The sequence below is a fragment of the Gobius niger genome, assembly GCF_951799975.1.
Source record: "Gobius niger genome assembly, chromosome: 23".
Classification (NCBI taxonomy): Eukaryota; Metazoa; Chordata; class Actinopteri; order Gobiiformes; family Gobiidae; genus Gobius; species Gobius niger.
The window spans coordinates 10,209,495-10,228,393 of NC_136874.1; the positions used below are offsets into that span (position 1 = coordinate 10,209,495).

At 41.8% G+C, this 18,899-nt stretch overlaps 1 protein-coding gene across 2 annotated transcripts; it reads right to left on the reverse strand.

Annotated features, from left to right (window-relative positions):
• Positions 1-15,089: 15,089 nt before the first annotated feature.
• On the reverse strand, positions 15,090-18,792 carry nop58 (NOP58 ribonucleoprotein homolog (yeast)). Of its 2 annotated transcripts, none has more exons than XM_079581923.1 (15): positions 18,642-18,792; positions 18,187-18,263; positions 18,047-18,099; positions 17,740-17,864; positions 17,528-17,664; positions 17,288-17,352; positions 17,075-17,209; positions 16,854-16,999; positions 16,540-16,666; positions 16,198-16,361; positions 15,985-16,119; positions 15,796-15,857; positions 15,554-15,708; positions 15,341-15,480; positions 15,090-15,269 (listed from the first exon to the last, which is right to left on the reverse strand). In XM_079581923.1, the coding sequence occupies exons 1-15, from the start codon at positions 18,684-18,686 to the stop codon at positions 15,204-15,206; spliced, it is 1,632 nt and encodes a 543-aa protein (XP_079438049.1). In that variant the 5' UTR covers positions 18,687-18,792; the 3' UTR covers positions 15,090-15,203. The 2 variants fall into 2 exon arrangements, with proteins under 2 accessions (XP_079438049.1, XP_079438048.1); XM_079581922.1 differs by having other exon boundaries at positions 15,341-15,483.
• Between the last annotated feature and the right edge of the window lie 107 nt (positions 18,793-18,899).

Genomic DNA, 18,899 nt, shown 5'->3' on the forward strand with positions numbered 1-18,899 from the left:
AAGTTAGCAACTTTCACTCGACGATTTCTTTTTCGGGCATGGTTTTTACCTGATAAAAACGGCTTAAATGTATCAGTAGGAGTCCTAAGCTAAATGTTATCGAAGAATTTTTTGGAAAACTAAGGTAGTTTAGTTTCTGGGCGTCTTGTTCTGGTCTAAAGTAGTCAAGTAGGCGAAATGGTGAGTTTTACAGGTAGTTAGTAGCTTTCACTCGACGATTTCTTTTTTTTGCCTGGTTAATACCTGATCAAAATGGCTTAAATCTATTAGTAAGGGTCCTAAGTTAAACACTATGGAGGAATTTGTCGGAAAACTAAGGTAGTTTAGTTTTTGGACGTCTTGTTTTGGTCAAAAGTGATCAAGATGATGAACTAGTCAAGTTTACAGCTACTACTTAGTTGGTAACTTTAACTCGATGACTTTTTTTCGGGCATGGTTAAAACCTGATCAAAATGGCTTAAATTCATAAGTAGGAGTCTTACGTAAAACATTATCAAGGAATTTGTTGGAAAACAAAGGAAGTTTAGTTTCGGGGCGTCTTGTTTTGCTCAAAAGTGGCCAAGTAGATGCAGTAGTTTATGTGACAGGTAGTTTGCAACTTTCATCCGATTTCTTTTCATGCCTGGTTAATACCTAAAAAAACGGCTTACATTTATCAGTAGGAGTCCTCAGTAAAACATTATCAAGGAATTGGTTGAAAAACAAAGAAAGTTTAGTTTCTGGGCGTCAAAATTCATGGATGTTTTATGTAAGCTTTCCAGCCCAACATTCTAAAGTGGCAGATTTGTTACAGAAATGCATTGGCAATTTTTAAAAAGCTGATCAATATTACATCAATTGACACTTGTGCATTTTTAGGTTTAGATGGCACCGTCAGGTGCCCTGGGAACTTACGCAAAAGAGATAGAGGTAATATTTAACTTACTTATTGTAATTGTTTTAACGTTTCTTTATTCAGGAATAATATGTTCATATTTATTATTTATTATTTTACACTTTTCACTTGATTTTATGTTATCTATTATTTATTCCTATATACTATCTGTTGTATTGGATTGAATATATATGAACTGGTTAATAGTTATGACATGTTCCTGTAATGTAATGCTCATGTTTGTGTGTTTCAGACCTTCTGTGGGACGCTCCGTTGGACGACCCGTGGGAGGACGACCAGGACATCAATCCGTTTGAGGTAAATGGTTTTCCTTTGTCTTTTTCAGTGTCTTCTGATGAAGAGGAGGAGGTGGAAGACGAGGAAGACTCTGGCGAAGAGGAGGAAGACTCTGCGGACTCTGGCGAAGAGGAGGAGGACACGGACTCTGGCGACAGCAGTCTCTCGGAGGAAGAGGAAGGTGAAGAGGACGACCAGCGCTTTCCTCCAGAAGAGTTTTGGGCTGGCTGGCGGGCCCCTCCTGCTCAAGCTGTGGAGCCGGTGGGTCTTCCCCAGATCCCTGCCCCACAGCAGCGAGCAGAGAGCCCGTCTCCAGCCAGTCAGGACCTCGGTCAGCTCTCTCCCCCTGGACCCTCCCGTCCCCTCCTGGATGTGTCTTCAGGCCCTGCTCTGGACTTCCTGCCCCTCGGCAGATCCAAGCGCAGCAGGGATGAAGATGACGAAGACGAGGACAACGACTTCAAGCGCCCGCGTCTTTCCGCCTGAGAAAACATCACTTCACCTGCCATTTACCCCCACGTGCTCCAGGACCCACAGCCGGACATGGACTAAGTTTTAGCCTCCGAGCTCTGGACCTGGAAACTTCATTTCGGCGACTTTTACCACCTTCCTCGTCGCCGCCTTATACCCTGTATATAGTCTTTACTTAGCTGTAGGTGTGTGTGCTTCAAAAACCAAAAATACAAAAAAAATCTTTCTTTTAGTAGTAATAGTAGTATTTCTGTGTGTGTTAAATGCAAAAAGACAAAAAAAAATATTTCTTGTTGTAGCTGTGTTTCCAGTTTTCTAAATGTAAAGGTAGGTGTGTGTGTTTAAAAAACAAAAAATACAAAAAAATCTTTCTTTTAGTAGTAATAGTGGTATTCGTGTGTGTGTTAAAAACAAAAAGACAACAAAAATATTTCTTGTTGTTGTAGCTGTGTTTCCAGTTTTCTAAATGTAAAGGTAGGTGTGTGTGTTTAAAAAACTATATATTTCCAATATTTCGTCCATTACACTTTTCCGTCTTAGTCGTAGCTGTTTGTGCTTAAAGAGAAAAAGACAAAGGTTTTAACTCAGTGTGTTAGTACTTTTCCTATAGTTATAGACGTGCGCCTTAACTAGTTCTACTCTGGGCATAGGAGGGTTAGACAGAGTCGCCCCATAGCCTGAAGGTTGCCGGTGCGACTCCTTGACTGTGCGTTTTGTGTAAATATTCCATTTGATGTCTATATTGGCTGTGTTTACTTTAAACTGAACGTTTGGATCGGGAGGTCTGGGTTTGTTGACGAGCGAGTCGCTGGTCGGACAATCCCGGTTCTCCTGTTGTTGTTATGGGGTAGCAGTGGCTCGGCTGGTAGAGTTTGACCTCCAACTCAAAGGTTGGTGGTTCGATCTCTTATACTGGCAGTGCACACTGTCATTGTGTCCTTGGGCAAGACACTTGGCCCGCCTTGCCTCCAGTGTGGATGTGTGGGTGGACAGAGTGAATGTGTGAATGGCTGACTGCTGTACTGTAAGGTAAGTGTGTCTTTGGAGACACTGACTGTGATAAACTGTAATGCGGAGATTTGGGTTTGTCCATGAACTCATCAGTTTGTGGGACACTCCCTCCTTCCCCGTTTATCTTGTTTTTTAATGTACTGTGTCATAAAAAGATGTGACTGGCCTCTTTGCACTTGATTTTGGTTTGTCAAAAATACATAAACTGTTTTAAAAGGTGTGAAACGTGTCAAGAAAGGGCTTATTATTGTTAATAAAAATAGAGTAATAAAGTGTTTGTTTCATCTAAAGCTACAATATTAAAGGGAAAAAAGAAGTGTGTTTTCCTTGGTAGGGTGTGTGTGTTTTTGTTTTGTTTGTTTGCAGGAAACATGGAGCTGTCCACATCCGGGAGTGAACATCGCACCAGCAGAGGGCGTCCTGACCCAACACCACACACACACACAGCTCCAGAGGGACGTGGGACCTGTGATTTCTCAGGACGACGCTGATCTTTATAAAAGGTAAATGGTCTCAACTTACAGCACATAGCGCTTTGCATCAAGGAACCACTCACTCCTTTACACTCTCATTCATGCTCCAATGTGTGCAGGTACCGAGGCAAGGACCCAACGACAGTGTGCACCTGCAGGAGCCGGGATTCCAACCCCTGACCTTCTGAGCATGGGACGACCCGCTGTGTTCCTCGCTTGTTGGAAGTGGCAGGTCACTGGAGTGCACAGAGTCCACATAGAGGAGCTCCAGCTGAGGTGAGACGGTGCTGCAGCGGTGTCCTTCTGACTGTGCAGCGCCATGGAGCACTTAGAGCAGTGATAAATAAACTGATGTAAATATGGTTGATTTGTATTGTCTTTTCTTATTCACAGCTTATTTAGAAAGTATTGGGAAGTTTGAATAATTTACCTTTGTTGTGAGTGCAGAGAGGCTGCCCAAATAGGGACAGGGGAGTTTTCTTTTTTCTTCAGCTGCACCACTGTTAAATTTCTCTCATTGACTAGTTTAAAATAGTTTGTGTGATGGCCCTAACAGGTCAAATAGTTGTGAGTCATTTAGACGAGATCCTTTTTTTAATTTTTTTGGCAAATTCAGTGATTCCTTAACACTAGGGCTTTTTCAGACAGTACAAAGTCATCTACAATTTTGGGCTGGCTATGTGGAGTCTAGATGGAACCCAACGGACTGGACACGGGCGAAGGGCCGCGGGTCCCGGAGAAGAACGCCTGCGAACACACCACACATTCAGCTCTGAGGCTTTTCAAATTTGTTAAGGAGGTTTATGTCTCTCCAATCACAACCTTTGAAACTGTATTTACTCTATTTGGAGAGAACTCAACACAAAGAAATAGAATTTAGAACTATCCACATATTTTGGGGAGGCTTAGGGAAACGATCCGACTGAAGCTCTTTGAGGAGGCTGTCTCCACTGGCTTGTAAAGGTTAGTTTTAGGTGAAGGTGCTTTATTTGTCATGATACAAAACTGCACAATGAAATTTGTCCTATACATTTGACCCACCCTACCAACGCCGCTGGAACAACCTGTAAGGAGCAGTAGCAGCCGCAGGGCAGCGCCCGGGGACTCCTCTCCAGATGTGGAGCCAGACTGATGGTCAGCGTCACCTGGCTGGAGGATCTACCTATTGTACATGTTTTGATATCATTATTATTAATGAAGACAAAATATTTCAAAGCAGAATGCCCCCTCTTATTTGAGTGGCTATATATGCGCATCTGCACAAACTGAGAGTATTTTAGCTTTGTTTTGAACACAACACTCCACAAATCACCAATATATCATTTGTTTTGTTGATCACTTTGGGTGCCCCCATTTTTACAGAGTATAAATGAACAACTCAAGACGTGAGTCAAAACGGTTGGCAACCACTGGACTAATGAGAAATTGTTTTGATAGCTTTGACATGGTAGTCTACACTGTCATTAATACATCACTGTGTGGGTGAAGTGTCTTGCCAAAAGACACAACGACACTGCACCTGCAAACCCCCGACCTTCCATTCATGAGATGTTACTACCATCTGCACCACATTCAGGCTAAGAAACATCAACACAGCTTTTAGGAGCAGGATGATGGACAGGACCAGGGGCGTCGCTCCAAATTCTGGGCCTGGAAACAAACGATCTCAGCATCTGACGCCAATGCTGGGACCTCTTTGATCGCTCCCTCGCCAGTTCTGGTAGGTCTAACTGTTTGAATTGGTTCAAACATAAAATGAAAATAAATACAATGAAAACAAGCTACATTGCTATGAGGCTCTTCATCATGTTTTACACATTTTTCTTAAAAATCCAGATAGACGCTACAGACACGAACTCTGCGTGCGTTGCGTGGGTGCCATGGCAACGAGCGCTATATAAAGAGCGACTTGACTAGAATCTTTCTTTTCACTTCGACCCTTGACACGTGAGGTTTGTATCTTCGTTTCTTATTAAGTCCATGTCAATTGGTCAAATACACATTCAAAACACTTTCTAACACTTTGTGTCTGTGGTTGTGCGTGTGTGTTTGCAGATTTACAAACTACGAACGACTGAACAATGGCGCCTTTGGAGATGCAGCTCCCTTTCCTGGGTAAGTATCTATATATGTTATGTTCTGTATATAATATGCTATTGTATATCAATAGATATCGCTAAAAGAGCTTGAATGTTCATGTTAGTAACAGTTGTGTTCGTGTGAAGGCAATGGGTCTGTTGCTAAGGCTTAAGGAGCTCATGGAATGTTCGGTTTTACAAAGTTAGCAACTTTCACTCGACGATTTCTTTTTCGGGCATGGTTTTTACCTGATAAAAACGGCTTAAATGTATCAGTAGGAGTCCTAAGCTAAATGTTATCGAAGAATTTTTTGGAAAACTAAGGTAGTTTAGTTTCTGGGCGTCTTGTTCTGGTCTAAAGTAGTCAAGTTGGCGAAATGGTGAGTTTTACAGGTAGTTAGTAACTTTCACTCGACGATTTCTTTTTTTGGCCTGGTTAATACCTGATCAAAATGGCTTAAATCTATTAGTAAGGGTCCTAAGTTAAACACTATGGAGGAATTTGTTGAAAAACTAAGGTAGTTTAGTTTTTGGACGTCTTGTTTTGGTCAAAAGTGATCAAGATGATGAACTAGTCAAGTTTACAGCTACTACTTAGTTGGTAACTTTAACTCGATTACTTTTTTCGGGCATGGTTAAAACCTGATCAAAATGGCTTAAATTCATAAGTAGGAGTCCTACGTAAAACATTATCAAGGAATTTGTTGGAAAACAAAGGAAAATTAGTTTCGGGGCGTCTTGTTTTGCTCAAAAGTGGTCAAGTAGATGCAGTAGTTTATGTTACAGGTAGTTAGCAACTTTCATCCGATTTCTTTTCGGGCCTGGTTAATACCTAAAAAAAAGGCTTACATTTATCAGTAGGAGTCCTCAGTAAAACATTATCAAGGAATTTGTTGAAAAACAAAGAAAGTTTAGTTTCTGGGCGTCAAAATTCATGGATGTTTTATGTAAGCTTTCCAGCCCAACATTCTAAACTGGCAGATTTGTTACAGAAATGCATTGGCAATTTTTAAAAAGCTGATCAATATTACATCAATTGACACTTGTGCATTTTTAGGTTTAGATGGCACCGTCAGGTGCCCTGGGAACTTACGCAAAAGAGATAGAGGTAATATTTAACTTACTTATTGTAATTGTTTTAACGTTTCTTTATTCAGAAATAATATGTTCATATTTATAATTTATTATTTTACTCTTAATTAGTTTTGTTTTCACTTGATTTTATTTGATCTATTTTTTATTCCTATATACTATCTGTTGTATTGGATTGAATATATATGAACTGGTTAATAGTTATGACATGTTCCTGTAATGTAATGCTCATGTTTGTGTGTTTCAGACCTTCTGTGGGACGCTCCGTTGGACGACCCGTGGGAGGACGACCAGGACATCAATCCGTTTGAGGTAAATGGTTTTCCTTTGTCTTTTTCAGTGTCTTCTGATGAAGAGGAGGAGGTGGAAGACGAGGAAGACTCTGGCGAAGACGAGGAAGACTCTGCGGACTCTGGCGAAGAGGAGGAGGACACGGACTCTGGCGACAGCAGTCTCTCGGAGGAAGAGGAAGGTGAAGAGGACGACCAGCGCTTTCCTCCAGAAGAGTTTTGGGCTGGCTGGCGGGCCCCTCCTGCTCAAGCTGTGGAGCCGGTGGGTCTTCCCCAGATCCCTGCCCCACAGCAGCGAGCAGAGAGCCCGTCTCCAGCCAGTCAGGACCTCGGTCAGCTCTCTCCCCCTGGACCCTCCCGTCCCCTCCTGGATGTGTCTTCAGACCCTGCTCTGGACTTCCTGCCCCTCGGCAGATCCAAGCGCAGCAGGGATGAAGATGATGAAGACGAGGACAACGACTTCAAGCGCCCGCGTCTTTCCGCCTGAGAAAACGTCACTTCACCCGCCATTTACCCCCACGTGCTCCAGGACCCACAGCCGGACATGGACTAAGTTTTAGCCTCCGAGCTCTGGACCTGGAAACTTCATTTCGGCGACTTTTACCACCTTCCTCGTCGCCGCCTTATACCCTGTATATAGTCTTTAATTAGCTGTAGGTGTGTGTGCTTCAAAAACCAAAAATACAAAAAAAATCTTTCTTTTAGTAGTAATAGTAATATTTCTGTGTGTGTTAAATGCAAAAAGACCAAAAAAATATTTCTTGTTGTAGCTGTGTTTCCAGTTTTCTAAATGTAAAGGTAGGTGTGTGTGTTTAAAAAACAAAAAATACAAAAAAAATCTTTCTTTTGCTAGTAATAGTAATATTTCTGTGTGTGTTAAATGCAAAAAGACAAAAAAATCTTTCTTTTAGTAGTAATAGTGGTATTTGTGTGTGTGTTAAAAACAAAAAGACAAAAAAAATAGTTCTTGTTGTAGCTGTGTTTCCAGTTTTCTAAATAATGTAAAGGTAGGTGTGTGTGTTTAAAAAACTATATATTTCCAATATTTCGTCCATTATAATTTTCTGTCTTAGTCGTAGCTGTTTGTGCTTAAAGAGAAAAAGACAAAGGTTTTAACTCAGTGTGTTAGCACTTTTCCTATAGTTATAGAGGTGCGCCTTAACTAGTTCTACTCTGGGCATAGGAGGGTTAGACAGAGTCGCCCCATAGCCTGAGGGTTGCCGGTGCGACTCCTTGACTGTGCGTTTTGTGTAAATATTCCATTTGATGTCTATATTGGCTGTGTTTACTTTAAACTGAACGTTTGGATCGGGAGGTCTGGGTTTGTTGACGAGCGAGTCGCTGGTCGGACAATCCCGGTTCTCCTGTTGTTATTATGGGGTAGCAGTGGCTCGGCTGGTAGAGTTTGACCTCCAACTCAAAGGTTGGTGGTTCAATCTCATACTGGCAGTGCACACTGTCATTGTGTCCTTGGGCAAGACACTTGGCCCGCGTTGCCTCCAGTGTGGATGTGTGGGTGGACAGAGTGAATGTGTGAATGGCTGACTGCTGTACTGTAAGGTAAGTGTGTCTTTGGAGACACTGACTGTGATAAACTGTAATGCGGAGATTTGGGTTTGTCCATAAACTCATCAGTTTGTGGGACACTCCCTCCTTCCCCGTTTATCTTGTTTTTTAATGTACTGTGTCATAAAAAGATGTGACTGGCCTCTTTGCACTTGATTTTGGTTTGTCAAAAATACATGAACTGTTTTAAAAGGTGTGAAACCTGTTAAGAAAGGGCTTATTATTGTTAATAAAAATAGAGTAATAAAGTGTTTGTTTCATCTAAAGCTACAATATTAAAGGGAAAAAAGAAGTGTGTTTTCCTTGGTAGGGTGTGTGTGTTTTTGTTTTGTTTGTTTGCAGGAAACATGGAGCCGTCCACATCCGGGAGTGAACATCGCACCAGCAGAGGGCGTCCTGACCCAACACCACACACACACAGCTCCAGAGGGACGTGGGACCTGTGATTTCTCAGGACGACGCTGCTCTTTATAAAAGGTAAATGGTCTCAACTTACAGCACATAGCGCTTTGCATCAAGGAACCACTCACTTCTTTACACTCTCATTCATGCTCCAATGTGTGCAGGTACCGAGGCAAGGACCCAACGACAGTGTGCACCTGCAGGAGCCGGGATTCCAACCCCTGACCTTCTAATCATGGGACGACCCGCTGTGTTCCTCGCTTGTTGGAAGTGGCAGGTCACTGGAGCGCACAGAGTCCACATAGAGGAGCTCCAGCTGAGGTGAGACGGTGCTGCAGCGGTGTCCTTCTGACTGTGCAGCGCCATGGAGCACTTAGAGCAGTGATAAATAAACTGATGTAAATATGGTTGATTTGTATTGTCTTTTCTTATTCACAGCTTATTTAGAAAGTATTGGGAAGTTTGAATAATTTACCTTTGTTGTGAGTGCAGAGAGGCTGCCCAAATGAGGGACAGGGGAGTTTTCTTTTTTCTTCAGCTGCACCACTGTTAAATTTCTCTCATTGACTAGTTTAAAATAGTTTGTGTGACGGCCCTAACAGGTCAAATAGTTGTGAGTCATTTAGACGAGATCCTTTTTTTAATTTTTTTGGCAAATTCAGTGATTCCTTAACACTAGGGCTTTTTCAGACAGTACAAAGTCATCTACAATTTTGGGCTGGCTCTGAGGAGTCTAGATGGAACCCAACGGACCGAACACGGGCGAAGGGCCGCGGGTCCCGGAGAAGAACGCCTGCGAACACACCACACATTCAGCTCTGAGGCTTTTCAAATTTGTTAAGGAGGTTTATGGCTCTCCAATCACAACCTTTGAAACTGTATTTACTCTATTTGGAGAGAACTCAACACAAAGAAACAGAATTTAGAACTATCCACATATTTTGGGGAGGCTTAGGGAAACGATCCGACTGAAGCTCTTTGAGGAGGCTGTCTCCACTGGCTTGTAAAGGTTAGTTTTAGGTGAAGGTGCTTTATTTGTCATGATAAAAAACTGCACAATGAAATTTGTCCTATACATTTGACCCACCCTACCAACGCCGCTGGAACAACCTGTAAGGAGCAGTAGCAGCCGCAGGGCAGCGCCCGGGGACTCCTCTCCAGATGTGGAGCCAGACTGATGGTCAGCATCACCTGGCTGGAGGATCTACCTATTGTACATGTTTTGATATCATTATTATTAATGAAGACAAAATATTTCAAAGCAGAATGCCCCCTCTTACTTGAGTGGCTATATATGCGCATCTGCACAAACTGAGAGTATTTTAGCTTTGTTTTGAACAAAACACTCCACAAATCACTAATATATCATTTGTTTTGTTGATCACTTTGGGTGCCCCCATTTTTACAGAGTATAAATGAACAACTCAAGACGTGAGTCAAAACGGTTGGTAACCACTGGACTAATGAGAAATTGTTTTGATAGCTTTGACATGGTAGTCTACACTGTCATTAATACATCACTGTGTGGGTGAAGTGTCTTGCCAAAAGACACAACGACACTGCACCTGCAAACCCCCGACCTTCCATTCATGAGATGTTACTACCATCTGCACCACATTCAGGCTAAGAAACATCAACACAGCTTTTAGGAGCAGGATGATGGACAGGACCAGGGGCGTCGCTCCAAATTCTGGGCCTGGAAACAAACGATCTCAGCATCTGACGCCAATGCTGGGACCTCTTTGATCGCTCCCTCGCCAGTTCTGGTAGGTCTAACTGTTTGAATTGGTTCAAACATAAAATGAAAATAAATACAATAAAAACAAGCTACATTGCTATGAGGCTCTTCATCATGTTTTACACATTTTTCTTAAAAATACAGATAGACGCTACAGACACGAACTTTGCGTGCGTTGCGTGGGTGCCATGGCAACGAGCGCTATATAAAGAGCGACTTGACTAGAATCTTTCTTTTCACTTCGACCCTTGACACGTGAGGTTTGTATCTTCGTTTCTTATTAAGTCCATGTCAATTGATCAAATACACATTCAAAACACTTTCTAACACTTTGTTTCTGTGGTTGTGTGTGTGTGTTTTTGCAGATTTACAAACTACGAACGACTGAACAATGGCGCCTTTGGAGATGCAGCTCCCTTTCCTGGGTAAGTATCTATATATGTTATGTTCTGTATATAATATGCTATTGTATATCAATAGATATCGCTAAAAGAGCTTGAATGTTCATGTTAGTAACAGTTGTGTTCGTGTGAAGGCAATGGATCTGTTGCTAAGGCTTAAGGAGCTCATGAAATGTTCGGTTTTACTAAGTTAGCAACTTTCACTCGACGATTTCTTTTTCGGGCATGGTTTTTACCTGATAAAAACGGCTTAAATGTATCAGTAGGAGTCCTAAGCTAAATGTTATCGAAGAATTTTTTGGAAAACTAAGGTAGTTTAGTTTCTGGGCGTCTTGTTCTGGTCTAAAGTAGTCAAGTTGGCGAAATGGTGAGTTTTACAGGTAGTTAGTAACTTTCACTCGACGATTTCTTTTTTTGGCCTGGTTAATACCTGATCAAAATGGCTTAAATCTATTAGTAAGGGTCCTAAGTTAAACACTATGGAGGAATTTGTCGGAAAACTAAGGTAGTTTAGTTTTTGGACGTCTTGTTTTGGTCAAAAGTGATCAAGATGATGAACTAGTCAAGTTTACAGCTACTACTTAGTTGGTAACTTTAACTCGATGACTTTTTTTCGGGCATGGTTAAAACCTGATCAAAATGGCTTAAATTCATAAGTAGGAGTCCTACGTAAAACATTATCAAGGAATTTGTTGGAAAACAAAGGAAGTTTAGTTTCGGGCGTCTTGTTTTGCTCAAAAGTGGCCAAGTAGATGCAGTAGTTTATGTTGCAGGTAGTTTGCAACTTTCATCCGATTTCTTTTCATGCCTGGTTAATACCTAAAAAAACGGCTTACATTTATCAGTAGGAGTCCTCAGTAAAACATTATCAAGGAATTTGTTGAAAAACAAAGAAAGTTTAGTTTCTGGGCGTCAAAATTCATGGATGTTTTATGTAAGCTTTCCAGCCCAACATTCTAAAGTGGCAGATTTGTTACAGAAATGCATTGGCAATTTTTAAAAAGCTGATCAATATTACATCAATTGACACTTGTGCATTTTTAGGTTTAGATGGCACCGTCAGGTGCCCTGGGAACTTACGCAAAAGAGATAGAGGTAATATTTAACTTACTTATTGTAATTGTTTTAACGTTTCTTTATTCAGGAATAATATGTTCATATTTATTATTTATTATTTTACACTTTTCACTTGATTTTATGTTATCTATTTTTTATTCCTATATACTATCTGTTGTATTGGATTGAATATATATGAACTGGTTAATAGTTATGACATGTTCCTGTAATGTAATGCTCATGTTTGTGTGTTTCAGACCTTCTGTGGGACGCTCCGTTGGACGACCCGTGGGAGGACGACCAGGACATCAATCCGTTTGAGGTAAATGGTTTTCCTTTGTCTTTTTCAGTGTCTTCTGATGAAGAGGAGGAGGTGGAAGACGAGGAAGACTCTGGCGAAGACGAGGAAGACTCTGCGGACTCCGGCGAAGAGGAGGAGGACACGGACTCTGGCGACAGCAGTCTCTCGGAGGAAGAGGAAGGTGAAGAGGACGACCAGCGCTTTCCTCCAGAAGAGTTTTGGGCTGGCTGGCGGGCCCCTCCTGCTCAAGCTGTGGAGCCGGTGGGTCTTCCCCAGGTCCCTGCCCCACAGCAGCGAGCAGAGAGCCCGTCTCCAGCCAGTCAGGACCTCGGTCAGCTCTCTCCCCCTGGACCCTCCCGTCCCCTCCTGGATGTGTCTTCAGGCCCTGCTCTGGACTTCCTGCCCCTCGGCAGATCCAAGCGCAGCAGGGATAAAGATGACGAAGACGAGGACAACGACTTCAAGCGCCCGCGTCTTTCCGCCTGAGAAAACATCACTTCACCCGCCATTTACCCCCACGTGCTCCAGGACCCACAGCCGGACATGGACTAAGTTTTAGCCTCCGAGCTCTGGACCTGGAAACTTCATTTCGGCGACTTTTACCACCTTCCTCGTCGCCGCCTTATAACCTGTATATAGTCTTTACTTAGCTGTAGGTGTGTGTGCTTCAAAAACCAAAAATACAAAAAAAATCTTTCTTTTAGTAGTAATAGTAGTATTTCTGTGTGTGTTTAATGCAAAAAGACAAAAAAAATCGTTCTTTTAGTAGTAATAGTAGTATTTCTGTGTGTGTTAAATGCAAAAAGACAAAAAAAAAAATTCTTGTTGTTGCTGTGTTTCCAGTTTTCTAAATGTAAAGGTAGGTGTGTGTGTTTAAAAAACAAAAAATACAAAAAAAATCTTTCTTTTAGTAGTAATAGTCGTATTTGTGTGTGTGTTAAAAACAAAAAGATAAAAAAAATATTTCTTGTTGTAGCTGTGTTTCCAGTTTTCTAAATAATGTAAAGGTAGGTGTGTGTGTTTAAAAAACTATATTTCCAATATTTCGTCCATTATACTTTTCCGTCTTTTTCGTAGCTGTTTGTGCTTAAAGATAAAAAGACAAAGGTTTTAACTCAGTGTGTTAGCACTTTTCCTACAGTTATAGACGTGCGCCTTAACTAGTTCTACTCTGGGCATAGGAGGGTTTGACAGAGTCGCCCCATAGTCTGAGGGTTGCCGGTGCGACTCCTTGACTGTGCGTTTTGTGTAAATATTCCATTTGATGTCTATATTGGCTGTGTTTACTTTAAACTGAACGTTTGGATCGGGAGGTCTGGGTTTGTTGACGAGCGAGTCGCTGGTCGGACAATCCCGGTTCTCCTGTTGTTGTTATGGGGTAGCAGTGGCTCGGCTGGTAGAGTTTGACCTCCAACTCAAAGGTTGGTGGTTCGATCTCATACTGGCAGTGCACACTGTCATTGTGTCCTTGGGCAAGACACTTGGCCCGCCTTGCCTCCAGTGTGGATGTGTGGGTGGACAGAGTGAATGTGTGAATGGCTGACTGCTGTACTGTAAGGTAAGTGTGTCTTTGGAGACACTGACTGTGATAAACTGTAATGCGGAGATTTGGGTTTGTCCATAAACTCATCAGTTTGTGGGACACTCCCTCCTTCCCCGTTTATCTTGTTTTTTAATGTTTTTTAATGTACTGTGTCATAAAAAGATGTGACTGGCCTCTTTGCACTTGATTTTGGTTTGTCAAAAATACATGAACTGTTTTAAAAGGTGTGAAACGTGTCAAGAAAGGGCTTATTATTGTTAATAAAGATAGAGTAATAAAGTGTTATTTTCATCTAAAGCTACAATATTAAAGGGAAAAAAGAAGTGTGTTTTCCTTGGTAGGGTGTGTGTGTTTTTGTTTTGTTTGTTTGCAGGAAACATGGAGCCGTCCACATCCGGGAGTGAACATCGCACCAGCAGAGGGCGTCCTGACCCAACACCACACACACACACAGCTCCAGAGGGACGTGGGACCTGTGATTTCTCAGGACGACGCTGATCTTTATAAAAGGTAAATGGTCTCAACTTACAGCACATAGCGCTTTGCATCAAGGAACCACTCACTCCTTTACACTCTCATTCATGCTCCAATGTGTGCAGGTACCGAGGCAAGGACCCAACGACAGTGTGCACCTGCAGGAGCCGGGATTCCAACCCCTGACCTTCTGATCGTGGGACGACCCGCTGTGTTCCTCGCTTGTTGGAAGTGGCAGGTCACTGGAGCGCACAGAGTCCACATAGAGGAGCTCCAGCTGAGGTGAGACGATGCTGCAGCGGTGTCCTTCTGACTGTGCAGCGCCATGGAGCACTTAGAGCAGTGATAAATAAACTGATGTAAATATGGTTGATTTGTATCGTCTTTTTTGTTCACAGCTTATTTAGAAAGTTTTGGGATGTTTGAAGAATAAGTGTTTTTCTTTTTTTGCCTTTAACCCCGTCTGAACCCCCGTTTCATAAGACCCAAATCTAAAAGCTTCAGCTAAAGTGTTAAAGTCGAGAAAAGCAAGAAGAAAAGGATGACAACACATCAGAAAAGCCACAAAAATAGACAGATGTGACTAAAGCACAATAATGGAAAAAGATCCGTTAACTTCCGTCTTAAGCTTTCAAATAAGGAATAACACTGGCCTAAAGGCTATCACCCTTTCAGATTTGGGTGAAGCCGAACAGGAGAAAATGTGTTTAAGGTTTATTAATCGTTTTGTATTTAAATGATCCAATTGGCATGATTTTAAAGTATCCGTCCATTTATTGACTAGTTGCATCGCAGTTGACGATCTCATACATGATTTAAAAAGGTTACATATGGTGTGTATTTCTAAAGGCATCACACTGCAGTAGAAACAACACTAATACACAGGCATCAACAATTGTTTTTTTCCGTATTTATTTTTAACAGGGCTGCGACATGGAAAGGCATTATCATAGAAGAAATACAGAAAGCGGATGGAAATTATTGTACATTTCATTTGAACATGAGTACTTTCAAAAAAGAAAGCCCCTACTTGCATCCAGAAAGACTCGTTAGGTAATTTCCCAGTTTTATATAGTCGAGTATGACAAAAACTAAAAAACATAAAACTTAAAATATATACAAAAATATATCATCTTTCACTCGTCATCAGCTTCCTCCTCCTTTACTTTCTTTTTCTTCTTCTTCTTTTTCTTTTCTGTCGACTGGAGAAAGACAAATGTCAGTCAAAAAGATACAGCAACTCTTGTGTAGTGGGTTAAGAAGTTACTCTTACCTCTGTTACTGGCATTTCCATCTCTTCCTCCTTGGCTTCCTCAACTTCCACCACAGCCTCCTCTTCAGCCTTCTTGTCTTTCTTCTTCTTTTTCTTTTTCTTGGGAGGCTCCTCGGAAGTTCCAGGTGTTTCTTCTTCTACTTCTATAAAAGACAAGATCAGTTTAAATCATTCAAAAAGAAAAAACAATCCAACTAAAAACTATTTCCTCACCCTCCGTTACTGGCTCCTTTTTAGGCTTCTTGGCTTTGAACGCTGGTGTTGTGGGCTCCTCAGCCGCTTCTGCCTCCTCGACCTCTTCGAACTTTCGCTTTTTTGACGTGGAAGGAATTGTGGAATCGCCGGACGGATCGTATATTTTCACTTCACTGTCGGATAAAGAGAATTTCATTCAATATCCAATGTGAAAATAATAAACACACAGACAGATAAAGAAGTTAGAATAGTTTGTTTACCTCTTGTGAGTGTATTTGTCAGCTTTGGCCATTGCTTTGCCTGTACCACTGATTCTTCTGATCTGTTTGGAGGAGACAGTACATTTGTAACATTAGAGTAGCTACATAAGCGCTTTAACTACTAGCTACATTCTGAAATGGCATATGGTTTCATTGTGTTCAAATTTATTTCTATTGTGTAAGGCTTACTCCTTTCTCCTCTAGCTGACGAAGGCGACCCTCCAACTTGGCTCGGTTCTCAACACCCATTTCTGCATTGGTGTCTTCTCCCAGTGCGTCGTATCGAATGGCCAGGGCTGTTTTAGCTGCCAGCATTCTGGCGACCTAACAAAGCAGATAACTCGTAAGAAAGCAATTTTTTTTGCTGACATTCTTCACATTTGGTCGTTATTGTGAACCCACCTTGCCCTTGTTCTTGGCGGCGGTCTGACCCACTAGAGACGCATGGTAGATCAGTCCATACTTTGGTGTGTCCTTGCGAGTCTTGAGGGCTCTGAACAAGGCTTTCTCTGCTCCGAGGATCTGCACAGTGGAGGCAGGATGTTTCGCCAGATTCAGGAGGGATCCTGCATGGCACAGAAACAAACTAAAAATACAATTGCTTCAAGCGCTTTAAATGAACAGTCATTTTGCAAGCTCAGATGAGGTAGTGACTTAAAACCATCAGTCTCCATCAGGAAAGTGACAAAATGTCGCCATCATCACCGCTTGGTTGTTTTATTACAGTGCGTGCCTGTAACTCACCTGCATGAGAGATGAGACGAGCACCCACCAGTTCTCCCACCATCACAGTCAGGTTTGGAGCAATGGCCATCATTCTGTTCTTAAGGTAGTCGTACAACTGTGCTCTGTAATCTGTAATCTCAATCACCTAAAGAGAAAAATGAATGAGGCTTTTCCTTTTTTTTTCAATTGACAAGTATTCCCCACTAAATGACAGTTCAGATGAGGTAGTGACTGAAAGGCCCACATTGATTATTTCAGGATAAAGACAAAAGTCATCATCATCACCACTGTCCCCTCCATTTGCCTTCAACTGTGGCGGATTTAGTTCATACCTGATCACAGAGGTGGCTGATGTTGGCGATGTCCTGTTCTGACACTTCTGTTCCCATGGAGATTTCAGCAGCCAATTTCACCTCGGCTTCAATTTCCTCAGGCAAGGTGTCCGACAGATCTGAGCCGGCCACATTTGTTCGATCACCTAGACAAAGATAATAAGATGTGTTTGTGTCAAGTTTGTAAATGCAGTTTGTTTTACGTGACTATGATCGCATACCTATGAACCGGACAGTTTTACAGTAGGCCAGGTTGTCGGTGACAATTTTTCCCAGCTCGGGAAAGTGCCAGCCATACCACTCTCTACAGCGCATTATGTAGTTGTTCAGCTCTTTGTCCAAATCATCCAATAGAGCTGCAGAAAAATATACAACATTTTGTTAAGTCAATTGCTTTGGTATATTTTAAAGAACTGTACACCAACAAAACTTACAGATGGCTTGAACAATCATGGTGTCTACTTTGTCTGGACTGAACTTCAACTTGTATCGTGATAAGCTGGAAAAACACAAGCATTAGAGAACATGGCTTGCAAGAAAAAAGTGTTAACAACCCTAAGCTTAGCCTCAGTGGTAGTGACGAATGCTGATAATTTATTCTACAGGAATGTTCAGACAGCAAATGTAATCATGGGCTTTCGGGATGGTTCACATTGAATTTGAGCAGACTTTACCTGTGAGCTAATCCAAGTGACATGGCGCTGATATCTCTGCCCGGAAGTCCAGTGATGAGGCCCTCCATCTGGCTCCTGATGCATCTCATGAGCTCAGCCACTGCAGGGCTGTGCACACAACTGATGTCCAACTTTTCCTGCAAAGCACAGAGAAAGCAATTTAGAGGCTTGCTGGCAGCCCAAACAGACTTTCGGTAATGAAGATGACTTACTTTGATAACTCCACCAAGTTTGGCATCACTAATGGCCAGCTGTTCATGTGCTTCCTTGGCAACTATCTTTTTGAGGACCTTCTTTAAACTCTTCCCAATTTTGCCCTCAACAAGAGCAGTAATAGCTGGAAGAATAGTATTCAGTGTTAATACAGTTTTGCAATTGTAGTTTGTGTAGTTCTTGCGTTTTTAAAGTCTCAGTGGTAGTGACGAATGCTGTAAAATCTTCATTTATAGTCAGACAAAAGCACATCAAAGACCAAAAAAAAAAATAATACAATTCATCAATAGAAGAAGAGATTCTTACCAGCCAAGGCCTCTGTTGTGTCTTGAAACTTTTCAAAATGCTTCAACTTAAGACTGGCAGGGAAAAAAGTGCATAACAATCAATTAAAAATAATAATTGAGGCTTGAGTTACAATATTCTTGCAAGTTTGCATTACTTACACTTTGTTTGCCTTTTCAGGAGTATCAAATTCTTTATATAAACTGTCCACTTGCTGGAGCTTGGATTCATCGAGGACCTGCAATCAGACAATAATGATAAAAGATTATAAGTGTGATGCATTTTCTGAGAAAACATTGTACTCAATTTTAACGAAAGCATGCCTCCGCAACTATGGTTTGAACGTGCTGCACACGTGGTGAAATTTACACGGCCCCCAGACACAAATCTCAGCCATGGGAACATTAGCTGATCAAAGAAACACTACTGTCATCATATATACGCAGGAATACCATATAGAGTAATTGTCATGTCCGTGTAAACCCTGTAATAAGTGTAAAACTGTATAAGATGCGGCCAATGTTAGCTGTAATGCTAATCAAAGCTAACAGACCAGGTTATATGAAAACACACAGAAAGCCTGCAATGATAACAAGGATAAAAATCAAACACGTACTTTGAAGATCGCATATCCAGCGGCGGTCTCAAATAAAACAAGCATGATGCCTAAATACTTTGATCACTCTCTTAATCGAGAGCTACGAGCTTCTAGGCTTCTGCTGAATCTGCTCACTTCCACCACGCTGCCGCTCCGCTCACATGTGGTCATGTAGAGCTGCAGGAAGTTTGGGTTGCCACATCTGCTCGGCATCATATTACGAGCCCCCAAAGATCCTTTCTACTTTACTGTGAATATTGTCATGATTTGAAGCAG